Source organism: Bos indicus x Bos taurus, chromosome 16 (genome assembly GCF_003369695.1).
Source record: "Bos indicus x Bos taurus breed Angus x Brahman F1 hybrid chromosome 16, Bos_hybrid_MaternalHap_v2.0, whole genome shotgun sequence".
Classification (NCBI taxonomy): Eukaryota; Metazoa; Chordata; class Mammalia; order Artiodactyla; family Bovidae; genus Bos; species Bos indicus x Bos taurus.
The window spans coordinates 32,111,679-32,125,736 of NC_040091.1; the positions used below are offsets into that span (position 1 = coordinate 32,111,679).

At 34.9% G+C, this 14,058-nt stretch overlaps 1 protein-coding gene across 1 annotated transcript in view; it reads left to right on the plus strand.

Moving 5' to 3' along the window:
• ADSS (adenylosuccinate synthase) overlaps positions 1–14,058 on the plus strand; it is a 32,471-nt gene that overhangs the window by 4,224 nt on the left and 14,189 nt on the right. Inside the window, exons 2-5 of the mRNA XM_027564684.1 lie at positions 9,946–10,048; positions 10,856–10,924; positions 12,856–12,906; positions 13,776–13,842. Of these exons, the coding sequence (XP_027420485.1) occupies positions 9,946–10,048; positions 10,856–10,924; positions 12,856–12,906; positions 13,776–13,842 (290 nt within the window). The remainder of the gene's footprint in view (positions 1–9,945; positions 10,049–10,855; positions 10,925–12,855; positions 12,907–13,775; positions 13,843–14,058) is intronic.

Genomic DNA, 14,058 nt, shown 5'->3' on the forward strand with positions numbered 1-14,058 from the left:
GTGTACTTGGTTAAATTTTACTTTCTTGAATTATTGTGCTTTCCCTAATAGAATGCTTTCCAGGTGGCGCTAGTGCTAAGAACCCACCTGCCAGTGCAGAGTCGGACACAACTGAAGTGATTTAGTACTATTAGAATGTAGGTTTCTCAGAAAGAGGACTCATTCCCTTTTTGTTTTCTTCCATAGCACCCAGTACTACATGAGGCAGTGTGTGCTTAGTCGCTCAGTTGTATCGATTCTTTGCGACCCCATGGACTGTAGCCCGATAGGCTCCTCTCTCCATGGGATTCTCCAGGCAAGAATACTGGAGTGAGTTGCCATGCCCTCCTTCAGGAGATCCTTTCCAACCCAGGGATCGAACCCAGGTCTCCTGCATTGCAGGCAGATTCTTTACCATCGGAGCCACTAGGGAAGCCCTGTGAGGCAGAGAGGAAGTAAATACTTAACAAATATATATTGTGTGACCTGAATCACCCTTAGAAATTTCTTTGAATTCCGTAGTTTAGCTCTTTCCTGTATTATTTTAATACTCATGCTCAGTCACTTCAGTTGTGTCTGACTGTGACCCTATGAGCAGTAGCCCACAAGGCTCCTCTGTTCATGGGATTCTCCAGGCAAGGATACTGGAGTGGGTTGCCATGCCCTCCTCCAGAGGATCTTCCCCACTCAGGGATTGAACCCACATCTCCTGTGTCTCCTGCATTGCAGGCGAATTCTTTGCCGCTGAGCCACTGGGAAAGCCTTATTATTTTTAATATATTCCTGGGCAATTTAATTGACTATTGATGTGAGCTTAATGTGGAATCCCCAGCGTTCCTTGGATTAACAATTGTTACATAGTATTTTTAGCTAGTATTTTTTTATGTTGTACTATTATGTTCAAAGGCTTTACTCCTTTAAAGTTTTATCTCCTGTATCTATGAGAAAATAGATAACTGATAATTGTATAATTTTTGTGCATTTCCTCAACAAATTTCAGTTGACTGCCATGTGTTTCTATTAAACAGTTTTTCTTTGCTGAGGGCAGTAGATCTCAAAGTTGTTCACTATTTAAGCTTACTGTATTAGTATAGATAATATAGCATTATCTTTATTTTTGAGGCATAAATTTTTTTAATTATATGAAATTATCTTCAGTAATCTGACCAATATTATTCTGTTTCTTTAATTTTTGTGAGAAAGGGTAGATTAGTTTGGTTGTTTTAAGTATCTTTAGGAATAATTGTTGCCTAGAACAAATCTAGAGTGAACTTGTAAATTGATAATATACTTAATAGCTTACTTAACAGTAATGGATACAAATCTATGTATGTTTTGGGGACTAAGTCAGTGTTGACACCAAAGTTTAATGTGGATTAGCTACATAGCAAACAGTAAGTGAAGATTGGTGATGTTAGAGTACTTTTTATCAGTAGAAAAAGGGATGTTGAGGTATTCAGTATTGTCTGGGGAAAGCATTTGAAAAGAACAGTAAAGTGTGTATAGCACAGGGAACACAATGTTTTGTAATAACCTATAAGGGAAAGGAATCTGAAAAAAAAAAGGTATATATGTGTGTATAACGAATCACTTCACTGTCTACCTGAAACTAACACAACATTGTAAATCAACTCTGTGTTGTTGTTCAGTTGCTAAGTTGTGTCCAACTCTTTGTGATGCCATGAACAGCAGCATGCCAGGCTTCCCTGTCCTTCACTATCTACAGGAGTTTGCTCAAACTCATGTCCATTGAGTCGATGATGCCATCCAACCATCTCATCCTCTGTCACCCCCTACTCCTCACGCCCTCAATCTTTCCCAGCATCAGGGTCTTTTCCAGGGAGTCAGCTCTTAGCCTCAGGTGGCCAAAGTATTGGAGCATTAGCTTCAGCATCAGTCCTTCCAATGAATATTCAGGGTTGAAGATTTCAGCTTGTGATTCATCCAGCCCAGCATTTCGCATGATGTACTCTTCATAGAAGTTAAATAAACAGGGTGATAGTATACAGCCTTGATGTACTCCTTTCCCAATTTTGAACCAGTCCATTGTTCCATGTCCAGTTCTAACTGTTGCTTCTTGACTTGCACACAGGATTCTCAGGTGGCAGGTAAGGTGGTCTGGTAGTCCCATCTCCAAGAATTTTCCACAGTTTGTTGTACGCTAAGTCACTTCAGTCGTGTCCTACTCTGTGCGACCCCAGAGACGGCAGCCCACCAGGCTCCCCTGTCCCTGGGATTCTCCAGGCAAGAACACTGGAGTGGGTTGCCATTTCCTTCTCCAATGCATGAAAGTGAGGTCACTTAGTCGTGTCCGACCCTCAGTGACCCCATGGACTGCAACCTTCCAGGCTTCTCCATCCATGGGATTTAGGCAAGAGTACTGGAGTGGGGTGCCATTGCCTTCTCCTCAGTTTGTTGTATGCTCAATTAAAAAAAAAAAAAAAAAAATGGGACAATTAATAGAGGACAGTTCCCATGGCTACTCTGGCTCCAAGATGGATGGTTCTTTACATTGAACCAACTTTTAATTATATTTAATTCAATGTAATAAAATTCCTCTTTACAAAATAGGAAGTCCCATGACATTTTTTAAAATGGGACTTTTGTCTGTATTATGTTTTGAAAACCCTTTTAAAGGAAGGGTTTTATTCATGAGAGAAAATTTTTTTGACTTGAAATCTGCAGTTCAATGTCAGTGTGTTTTAAGAAAATATCTCCATAAATGTTTTAATGATTAGGGGAGTTTTTATCTGGAATTTATAAAGAGCTGCATAACATTGGTTTATGCATTTTTTTGGTTGCATGTCTGATCCTCCTATCTATGACTGTGGTCATCTCTGACCCTTGTTAAGTGTGTATATTAGAGCACACACATGCACCTAGAATCGGAGCTTCTTAATCAGGAACCTGAGATCCTCCAAGTCTATTCCACTTTCCATTTTCCTTGTGAGTTGTTTTATAATGTAATTTAAGGTACAAAATACGAGGTACCTGAGATTTTTGTCATCCTTGTGACACTTATCTGTGTATGAAAGTGGAAGGTAAATGTAATACTGTAAGGTAAAGCAGATGTCTTAAACCTTTAAGAGATAACTGAGCAGTGCACTTGGATGTCTTTGCTAAAAAGAAATTCAGATACCCTGTATATGTTTTCCTATCTAGCGTGTCTGGTTACTGTTGAATAGTTTAATTTGATCAGCTTACTGCCGGTAACTTAAACCTGCTCTACTTTGGAATCACAAGCTAATTGCAGTTATTTGAGTGTTTTTATAAAAGAACAGTCATCCTTGTTTATAATTCCTTTATTGCTGTGGATTGCTGTGTTTTAGTTTTGGCAAATAGTGAAATCAACAATGGGACACGGGCTGGAACGGTCTTTACCAAGAAAATCAGCACAGGTAATCAGCACCAACTCCAAACAAGATTGTTAGGTTTCTAAGGAACTTCAAGACTAGATATGAAGTGGGAACCCTTTTTTGGTTGCTAGAACAGTTCAAAGGCATGGATCTGAAGCATTGCTACTCTATGCTGTAATTCATAGTGTTTATTCTGACTTTTTTTGATTGACGTTCATTTTGATCTCTATGATTACAGTATAGTATTCATGTATTCAGAGGAACAAGGACGAAGAGAAGACACAGACTATTTTGGAGGCCAAACTAAGTGGCCTGAGTAATGCCTTTGGGCTATGTGCATGAAATTGTTAGCCCTTAACACTCTTGCTATTAGATGGAAAAGAGATACCATTCTTTCAGGTTTGTAACATTGACTGTTTCCATCTCCTCTCAGAAACTCACTTAGTTTGAGTGATTTTGGAAAAGAGGAAGACCTAACAGCAAAATAAGTCAAGACTCAGGAGTCACTTTTGCAGACTAGTGTCATTTCATTCCAATCTAAAAAAATTTTTTTTTCTTTTCCTTTCCTTTCTTTTTTTCTTTCCTCTCTTGGACCTTCTTAGAAACTTACATATAACAACATTTCCTGATCCAAACTTGTATTATAGAGTTGGGCTTCATAGCCTCTGGTTCTGACGAACTATGGAAAGAAAATTTAAAACACTTGTCATCTGACTTTATTAAGTTTAAAATCAAATTGGGGGAAAAAGTGTACATGAAAACAGTATAAAAGAGCTAAATATTTTTATTTTGAAATATACAATTTAAAACCCCAAGAAACCAACCAGTGGAGCCCCAAAGTGGCTTCATATTGTGTGGCAAGTCTCTTTGAGGAAAATCATAAGTTTATAATGACTTTTATGATATTTAAGAGAACAGTTACAAAACAACTAAATAATATATTATCCCTGTGTCCTCCAGTACCATGTTTTAGAGGTTTATTCTTGATGGCATAGATATTAAAATTTAGAAATTAACTTTTTTAGAAATTAGTTTTTAATTGAACTGTAGTTGATTTACTGTATTAGTTTCAGGTGTACATAAGTTAATTATCTTATATTCAGTTATTACCAGTGCAGGACGTGAATTTAGAGAATGGGCTGTATACATACCGTCTTGCAGTGACTTTGTTTTGTAAATACTTTGGATTCTTTATAAACAATGGAAAACAGTCTGTCTTAAGCCAAATGGGGCTAGGCTTGAAGGAAGACCTAGATGGCTAAACCCTGGAGTGGCCTGGCCTTAGGCAACTCCTTGGATCTCAGCAGGCAGAACTGGCCGTTTTTAGGATGCTCTCTTAGAGATAGGCATCTCTCACAATCAAATTCCCTAGAGAAGCTTGATTGGCTCAGGCCTGGATCAGGTTTCCTCCTCTGGATCAATTACTGTTGCCAGAGGGGATGATTACATATTGTGATTTAGGAAGTAAATGGTAAGGGGGAGGGGAGGCAGAGGGACTCACTGTACTGAAGGTATAACTAACCTTCAGTTCATTTCATATGGGAAGATAAGAAATGAGGAAACAATTCAGGGTTATTCTCCTTTGTAAGTTGTTTTCTACTATATTGTAGACCTTTGGTGCTTTTCTGGAGGGAAAATGTTTGGTGTTAAATAGGTTTTTATTTTAACTATAATTAAAATAATGAGACTTAGCTGTATTGGTTTTTAAACCCTAAAAGTATATACAAGAAACTTTGCTCTTCATCTTGGAGAACATAGAATTTTAGTTCTGCTCTCCCCCACCTCCATGATAATATTCTAATTTATTTCAGTGAGGTACAGTGTTTTTTTTTTTTTTTGGTTATTAAGAAGCTTGTTTAATATTTACCTTGAATCTTAATGTAAGAATAATGGTCAAAGAAAATCAGTAAAATAAACACCAAATTAGAGGATGTTTTTGTGATTGTGATGAGTGCTGATTGGATGACTGGATTTTTTCCTTTTACGTATTCTTCACTTTAATATTGTTAATTTCCTTTTGTTTTGAAGAGGTGGTAGAATGGCTTTATTTTCAAAGAATTGTAGAGTTTTACTTTTCTAAAATTATCGTTGTTGTTGTTCAGTTACTAACTCTTTTCCAATTGTTTTTGACCCTAAGCACACCAGGCTTCCCTGTCCTCCACTGTCTCCCGGGGTTTGCTCAAGTTCATGTCCATTGAATCGGTGATGCTATCTAACCATCCCATTAATTAGTCCATATCAACTATATCAACCATCTCATTAATTAGTGCATATCAAATAAGTACTAACAGTGTCTAGAACTTTATTGGTCACTGTGGGGGAAGCAAAGAAGTATTGAGCCCTTGTATTTAAAGAGTTTATATTCGTCATCTTTTATCCCCGCTGAATTTTACATTTGTTCTTGTTATTTAATGTAAGAAAAATATATAAGGCATTATAAACTTATGTTTTTCCTCAAAGAGACTTGCCACAGAATATGCAGCCACTTTTGAGCCCCACTCGTTTGTTTAATGGGGTTTTAGATGGTATATTTCAAAATTAAAAATGTTCAAAAGTGAAGGCATCTGAGATTCATTAAGAAACATTTTCTCGATTGATACGGTTGATCTGTAAAACAGCATTAATTACTGTTCCACAACTCCTTGTTTCTATAACAATTGAACATATTCTGTTTTTTAGTTAAGTAGTATAAAATATACAGCTGTGATATTTAGAAGTATTTGTTAAATGCTGCATAAATGAGTGGGATCATAAGTGTTATGGAAATTTAGCAAAGCAACAAGAGGTAGTTACATATAACTATTAATATAAATATGTGACTAATGTTGGATCTGGGAGGATACTTTTCGAAATTTGCTTTGAGGCATCTGTTAAAAATAGAATGAAAGATATATTTATCTTCCATCATTTATCTGGCCTTCCCAGTGCTAGTTAGGAGAAACATTAATAAATATATATGTCCTTGCTACTTATCTAGGTACATACTGCAGAGAGTTGCCCATGTGAGACGCTCTTCATTGCAAATGTGGGAGTCTGCAGTTGAGAGTACAGTTGGCCCTCCGTATCCATGGGTTCTGTATCCAAGGATTCAACCAACTGTCAGTCAAAAATAAATTGAAAAAAAAATCCAGAAAGTTCCCAAAAGCAAAACTTTATTTACATAGACTTTATGTTGTATTGGGTATTATAAGTAATCTGGAGATGATTTAAAGTATCCTTGAGGGTTTGCATAAGTTATATGCAAATGTTGCACTATTTAAACACTTGTGGATTTTGGTGTCTCTGGGGGTCCTGGCACCAATCTCCTGTGGATACAGAAGGACTATTTGCCCTGGTAATGTGGTCATGGGTGTTGGTTGGGTGAGACTGGCAATGGTGGTTCTGTTGAAACCTCTTCGTTTTTGCTGTCTGCTGCTAACATGTGACCCCTCCTTGGACCTGTGTTTCAGAACAATTTCCTTAGCTCCCAAGAAGAATTTTGTATATTCCACACAATTTATGGCCTTTCCTGGTGTCTCAGATGGTAAAGAATCTGCCTGCAATGCGGGAGACCTGGGTTTGATACCTGGATTAGGAAGATCCCCTGGAGGAGGGCATGGCAGTCCACTCCAGTATTCTTGCCTATAGAATCCACATGGACAGAGGAGCTACAGTCCATGGGGTCACAAAGAGTTGGACACAATTGAGCGACTAAGCACATTGCACACAAAATTTATACATATTTTAGGTTGGCATCCAAATAGGCAGTTGAAATTTGAAGCTTCATCTGAGGCTTTTTGTGAAATGACTATACTGAAAGCTGTATCATATATAGATTTGTCAAAAAATGCCTTATGAGTAGCTCCGTCTCAGTTCACCCCAGGACTCTTCTGCACAGCAAGTGTTTCAAGGTTAGAAGCTTTTTACACCCCAACCCTTGTAGGGCACTAGTGACCAAGCATACTAGCTAATACACGCATTTTCTCCCTTAACTCCTCAACAGGATAGTTTAGGGTTATTCTTGAATATATTTAACCATATTTTCCTACTCAATTAAACAATTTAAGTGGGATTTAAACCATATAGTAATCCTTAATAAGGCATTGATTATTGAACAATCTTGGTTAATGTTTGAATGAGCAAGCTGTTCACGAAAGTGTGATTTCAAGCCTTTTGCAGCTGAACTTTTCTAGCCTGAACCACCACCTGTGTGTAAACTTGGAAGAACTCAAAGAAGTAAACCAATGTATTGCCCTAAAGTCATTTATCACCAATCACAATGACCTGTCTCAAACAAATGTATCAGCCACTATCCTTCCATCATTACGTCCTGTCTTAGTAAGATATTATCTAAGAGAGTAGTAGGCTTTGTTATACACAAGAACAACTGAGTTAAAAATTATTTATCCAAATGACTATATTAGTATATCTTTAAAAACAACTGTGTAAAAAAAATGTATAAAGAGAGTTATTTTAAAAGTCTACATCAAAATTACAAAGTGGATAGTTTGTTTTATATTAAGCAAATGATGAATTAAAAAGAAAACTGATTCTGCTTAAATAATAACACTTTATTGATTGTTTCAAAGTCACCAGTACTTGATAACAGTTTAATATGAATTCATTAAATTTAGTGTTTTATAACAATGTAAATAGTTATAATAACAAATTAACATTTTCCTAAGATTTGAAGAAATTTTAATGAGTTTTTATACTCTGAAAATATTTTTCCTGAAACTTGGAAGTTTCCTAAATCACAGAAAGTTGTGATAAAAAGGCTAATATTGGTATGAGGGATAGAATGAAAGAAAAGCCATAAAAACCAAGTAAGAATTGTTCTGTGGATTATTTAAGAAAGACTAAGATCAATATGTTCTTTTTTTTTTTTCCAGTATATTCTTTAGTTTATGTAATATGTTTTAGGATTCTGTCAGAGTTGGTGATAAACTTGCCAAGGGTAAAATAATAATAAAGTATGACCAGGAAGTATATTGCAACATTGTTAATAAAGACAAAAGGTTGGAAACAATCCAAATGCCTTTCTGTGGGACCAGTTTAATAAATGTATGTGTCCTTATAAAAAAGAATACAGTGCAGCTGTTAAAAGGTTTGCAAGGTTATAGAGAATGAGCTTTAAGATTTGTTAAGTAGAAAAGCAATTTGCCCAGGTATATATCTTTGCTATTATTTGCATAGGTGGAATATGCAAATATGTGTTTGTATATGCAGAATTACTTAGGGAAGGACACACAAAGCAGGCAGTAACAGCAGCCTTGTAGCAGGTAAGGGAGAGCAGAATACCAGAAAGACTTGACTTTTTACTGCGCATCCTACTGTGCCTTTTGTATCCATGTGCAGACGTTGCCTACAAATAAGTAAATAGTCAAAAAAAATTCACCTGTTCTTTGATGGAATCAGGTGAAGGAGGTGTTGCTTAAATCCCTGCTTCTGTCTTCCTGTGTCTTGTCACCTCCCTGTTACCTGGTAGACTACAGGCTACCACTGCCAAGTCTTTTGTTTCCTTTTAAACATACATGACATAACTCTAGTCTTTAAGCAAGGAATTCTTTGTGCAGTGCAAAACACTGTAAATAAGTATTTGCTTTGTTGAAGATTTTTTTTTGCAGGACCTATTTTTCTGGCATTTTTGTGAATTCATGATGACAGTAAAAGTACATAAATTTGGTAGCCTTGTGATCAAGTTAAACCAGTCATGTCCTACAAAGAAGTTAAACTTTTTATTTCTTCAGATATATTCCTAGTTTGTTGTTTATTTTTAAATTAGTGTTCTGTAGACGTTTAAACATAATCAAATTGATTTGTGTCTTTTCCTCATGCTTTTTAAGCTTAGAAATTAGAAAAATTGTCTGGTCACTTAATACTGTCTCATTTGTACCTGATTTTTATAATTCAGTTTTACATTTTGTTTCATAGAGTAGAAATTTCACCATGGATTTGTACTATGATGCTCAGCTTTAGAAGTTCCTTGACTCAGTGTATTACTTAAGCCAGAGACAAGCAGATTCAAGGAATTGGTCACTAACCAAGCTCACAAGACTGATTTTAAAATTTAAAAATTAGTCTTCAGGATAACTAATAGCTGAGGGAATTGCTTGGGAGATATCCTAGTTGATAAATCCATATAGGAATAATAATTTTAGATCAGAGTTGCTTGTCACACTTTTAAGACAATGAGAATTATATGAATATTTCTATCAAGTTAGGATAGATTACTTTTTCAATTTTAAGGATATTTTAAAGATCAGTGTCATGGATAATTAAGTAGATTGCTACATGTTCCACATAGTGCCAGAAACAGAATAACAAGCTGATTGTTCCCTGTACTTTGTTCATTTCTTTCTCTTTTTAAGACGGAATATGTCTTCCAGTCTTCCAGAAATCTGAATTCTCCAATTTCTAGATACTGTTAGGAATAATCACTCAAGTAGGGAAAGGAAAGAGGATGGCCAAACTGTTGTAAGCCTCTAGAGAATAAGTATTCGTGGCAAATACTTGGGTTGCCTCAAGTAACGTTGTCATTGTAGTAGGAGATCATTAATTCACTTTGGAAGGAGTTATATTGCTTGTCATATTCATTGTTAGGTTTAGTTTTCCCAATCTTGTATTTCAGGGAGGAAATAATGCTGGCCATACAGTTGTTGTAGATTCTGTGGAGTATGATTTTCACCTTTTACCCAGTGGAATAATTAACCCAAATGTTACTGCATTCATTGGTAAGTATGTAAACTGAACTTAGGGATTTTCTTCCCCCAGTTGATAATAGTGTTTATTTTTCATTAAGCTTATTTAATCTCTAATCAAATGATTTATTGATTGCTTATTAATCCTGACAGTGGTACCTCCTGGAATATACCTGACTTGGACTGTTTAACACATCTTTTAGATCTTTTAGCCCTAATACTTTTTGGAATGATTACTTTGCATTTATTTCTTTTTGGCATCTTAACTGTGTAGCAAAGTGTTGGATCATCGAATCAGGTTTCCAAGCACTGTGAAGCATAGTAAGAAAAGCGAGAAGTCTATGTTTCATGGATGGATTCTGAAGGCTTGTAACATAAGATGCAATCTGACATTTTCTCTTCTAGCCTTATTTTTAAAAATGCTAATCACAACCCAGTAAATTGATTTTATGGCCACTAATTGGTTTGAGTCCCCAAGTTGAAAGACTGTGATCTGGGTCAGTTTGCCTAAAACTATATAACTGGTTCCTTTCAAAATAACAGTTTCACTTCATTTCAAAGAAATTTCAAAGTTTATTGAGTATAGTTTTAAGTGTTTTATATTATGTGCATTATGTTCAATTGTATATTTACATTTTACTACTATTTAAGACTTGGAGTCATTTCTGTGGTAACTCCCTGATAAATTAGAATGTTCTACTAATTCAAGTGTATCGCTCTTCTATTATTCTAGATAAGGGTTATTGTAAATGTCTTTGTTTAAATATCATTATGTATTACAAATATAGATGTTTAAAGTTGGGAGTTGTTTATTTGTGTGTATGTGTTTTATTTTTTAAGGAAATGGTGTGGTGATTCATCTACCTGGATTGTTTGAGGAAGCAGAAAAAAATGTTCAAAAAGGAAAAGGTATGAAAGAATGAGTCTGCTTTATCTGGTAACCAGTTATTTGGTTTTTTTGGTGGGGGGCAAGGGTAAAGTTTTAAAGGGACTCTCATTCCAGAAAAAACTTCACATTTTTATCTTCTACTTTAAAATTACAGGTTATTGGGACATAATTTTTATGTCATAATTTTTATTTATTTGAATAAATTTTTATTATATTTTATTCATTATAATCAGTGTTCTAAACAAAAAACAAGCATAGCAAGTTCATTGTGTAAGTCCTGAATTTTTACACATTGGTTGTCTGCAAACCTTATCTTTAGGTAGCTAGAATTACTATATGCTGGTGGCACGACTCTGGGAAACAAGCTCATTTTGTCACTTGTGGTTGCTAGCATCCTCTTCTGCACAAACCAAAATTAGCTGAAGGCAGTTTCAGGAAGGCACTGTAGCCCATTTTGTACACTATTAGCCTCGTTTCCTAGAGGATCTGGAAGTCCCTTGGTTACTACAACCCAGGACAAAAGAGGGTTGTTTAGATCCCTCCCTCCAAGTGAGGAAAACGCTTCTATGCAGTGAATCCACTTCCATCTTAAAAAAAAAAAAAGACTTGATTTCCTGCCTTCTCTTATGTTTTCTGGGGTTTTGGAAGTCTGTTTACATTCAATTTGGCTGCCTTTCTAGGGTTTGAGGGGACTGTGACAATACAAATAAAACATAATTGAGAAAAATCATTAGTGTAGTTTCCCCTTAACTCATGTTTAATGTACTGTTCTATTAAATTTTTAAAGTTTATCTTTCATGCATAAAAGTAGCAGTCCATCCATCCTTAAGTGTTCCTTACAACTAAATCTGACTTAAAAGAAGCCTGTCTTGCTTCTCTCTCTGTAGTCTTCCTGAAATTTTACCTGTTTGTTGTGTCTGCTTTCTTTAATTGGTTAGGTTGAGGTTCCCATGCTGCTCTCCGCTGTTCTTCATCCCCCTTAACAGTTTTGCCCTACTGTTTTTCCTTCTTCCCTGCCTAACCCAGCTGAATCCACCTTACTGAATTTCTTTGTAATATTTACTTTATAATATTGCCTAAGCTAACTTTAGAATACATATGTGTTTACATGTCAACAACTATGGGGGCCTTAATATCTTCTTTATAAGGAATATTTTTAAAACAAATCTTTGAATATTATCAAAAGTAATTAATATTTTTTATTATTCAAATACTAATTTTCAAAATTAGTATTTGGTGGCTTATCCTTGAATACATATAACCTGGGCTGGGTGGCTAATCCTTAGAATACATATAACCTAAGGTTCTGTCTTTAAAGAAAAATATTTAAATTCATTTATTTATTCATTTTCTTTGAACATTTAGTCATTTTCTTTGAACATTTATTGGATACCAGACCCCATGTTATGAAAACTCATGACTCCTACTCTCAGGCATTCACACTTAAATGGGAAGATACATAGATCTTCTTATAATTCAGTGTGATAAGTGCAGTAATTGATAGTACTTTGGAAAAATTAGTGAGAACATTTTATTATTTTGTTTAATCACATTTTTTGTAATTGTCTTGGGAAAGGGCACCATTCCCAAAATTAACTCCCTTTCTCAAAATTCTCCCCATGCTCTGCTCCTCACTCCCCACTGCTGACAAAATGATATTTTGTACCATTTGTGTTTTTGGATGCTTAAAAGTATTTTATGTGGCTATGGCTGGCTTGAGTTTGGAATAACTTAGAGCAAAACATTTAGAAAGATAGAATTTGTGAATGAGTTTGTATAATGACAGATGAGAAAATTCTTGTTAAACATATTTCCTATGCAGAAGAAAAAATACTAAAATGATTACTTCAGTGAAAAACACTTTTAAACATTGTATTTATAAGGAAATTAAGATTTAAACATTATTATACAAATGTTCAATTAAGCATGTCTATTCTTCCCTTCCTTCTAGGTCTGGAAGGCTGGGAGAAAAGGCTTATCATATCTGACAGAGCTCATATTGGTAAGGGGGGGTACACTGTATTTATATATAACTGTCTTTTTATCAGAAACATGAAAGCGTTTAATAGATGATTTGATCTTTAATTTTATTGAAAACTAAGTAGGATGAATTGTAACAATTGAGTTCAAGTACATGAAATATTAATAATTTTTTTCTTCTGTTTCTGGTAAGGACTAGGTTAAGATTACCTACTTCTGAAGAATTAGCTAACCAAATGAATAAGCAGTATTTCAAGAGGCTTTGCTACTTCTATTTGAAAATAAGCCATATTAAAATACAAAGAGCATTTATTTGCATATATTATTAGCCTATTTATATCTTTATATTTATCGCTCATTTATTGTCAACAAGTATATTGGGACTTTGCTTTTTATTCATTGTGATAATGTTCCTTTTAATTGGAGTATTTAAACTATTTACTTTTAGTATAATTAGTGGTATGGTTGAATTTATATTTACTCTTTGTTTTCTATTTGTTCTTTGTGTTTTTTCTTCTCTCCTGATTTCTCTGGGATTTGATTTTTTTAATATTATCTCCACTATTAGCTTATGAGAAAGAGAAGAGGGAGATGATCAACATAACCCCCAAATTTCTAGAGTCCAAAACTTGCAGAGAATATCTTAGTAAATGAGCTTTATAGAATTCCAAAATTACTGTCTTAAGGACTCATTTGTAAAAATATGATAGATTGCAATAAATAGGAATGAATGAACAGGTATATTTTCATAATAATATACCAGTTAGGCTTGTATTTGTCATAAGCTAGGCTGAAGGGATTTGTAACTTAAGTAATTTAAAACAAAATACATTTTGCTTTCCTACATTACTTTTGAGTCAATAACAGCTGATTTTGTTTTTTCTCCCTCAGTATTTGATTTTCATCAAGCAGCTGATGGTATCCAGGAACAACAGAGACAAGAACAAGCAGGAAAAAAGTATGTTCTGTTTTTTGTGGGTTTTTGTGGGTGGGTGTGTATGTGCAGTTTTAAGCATATCTGGTCTTTTTTTGTTTCAATTCTGGGCCAGAAGTTTAAGAAAAATAGCTATTAGACTATCCTGTTTAGATTTCAGAGAAAATCATTAAGATCATGAAAATAAAATAGCATAAACAGAAAACACTCATAGTAACTTAATTCTTTGTGGTCAGCTGA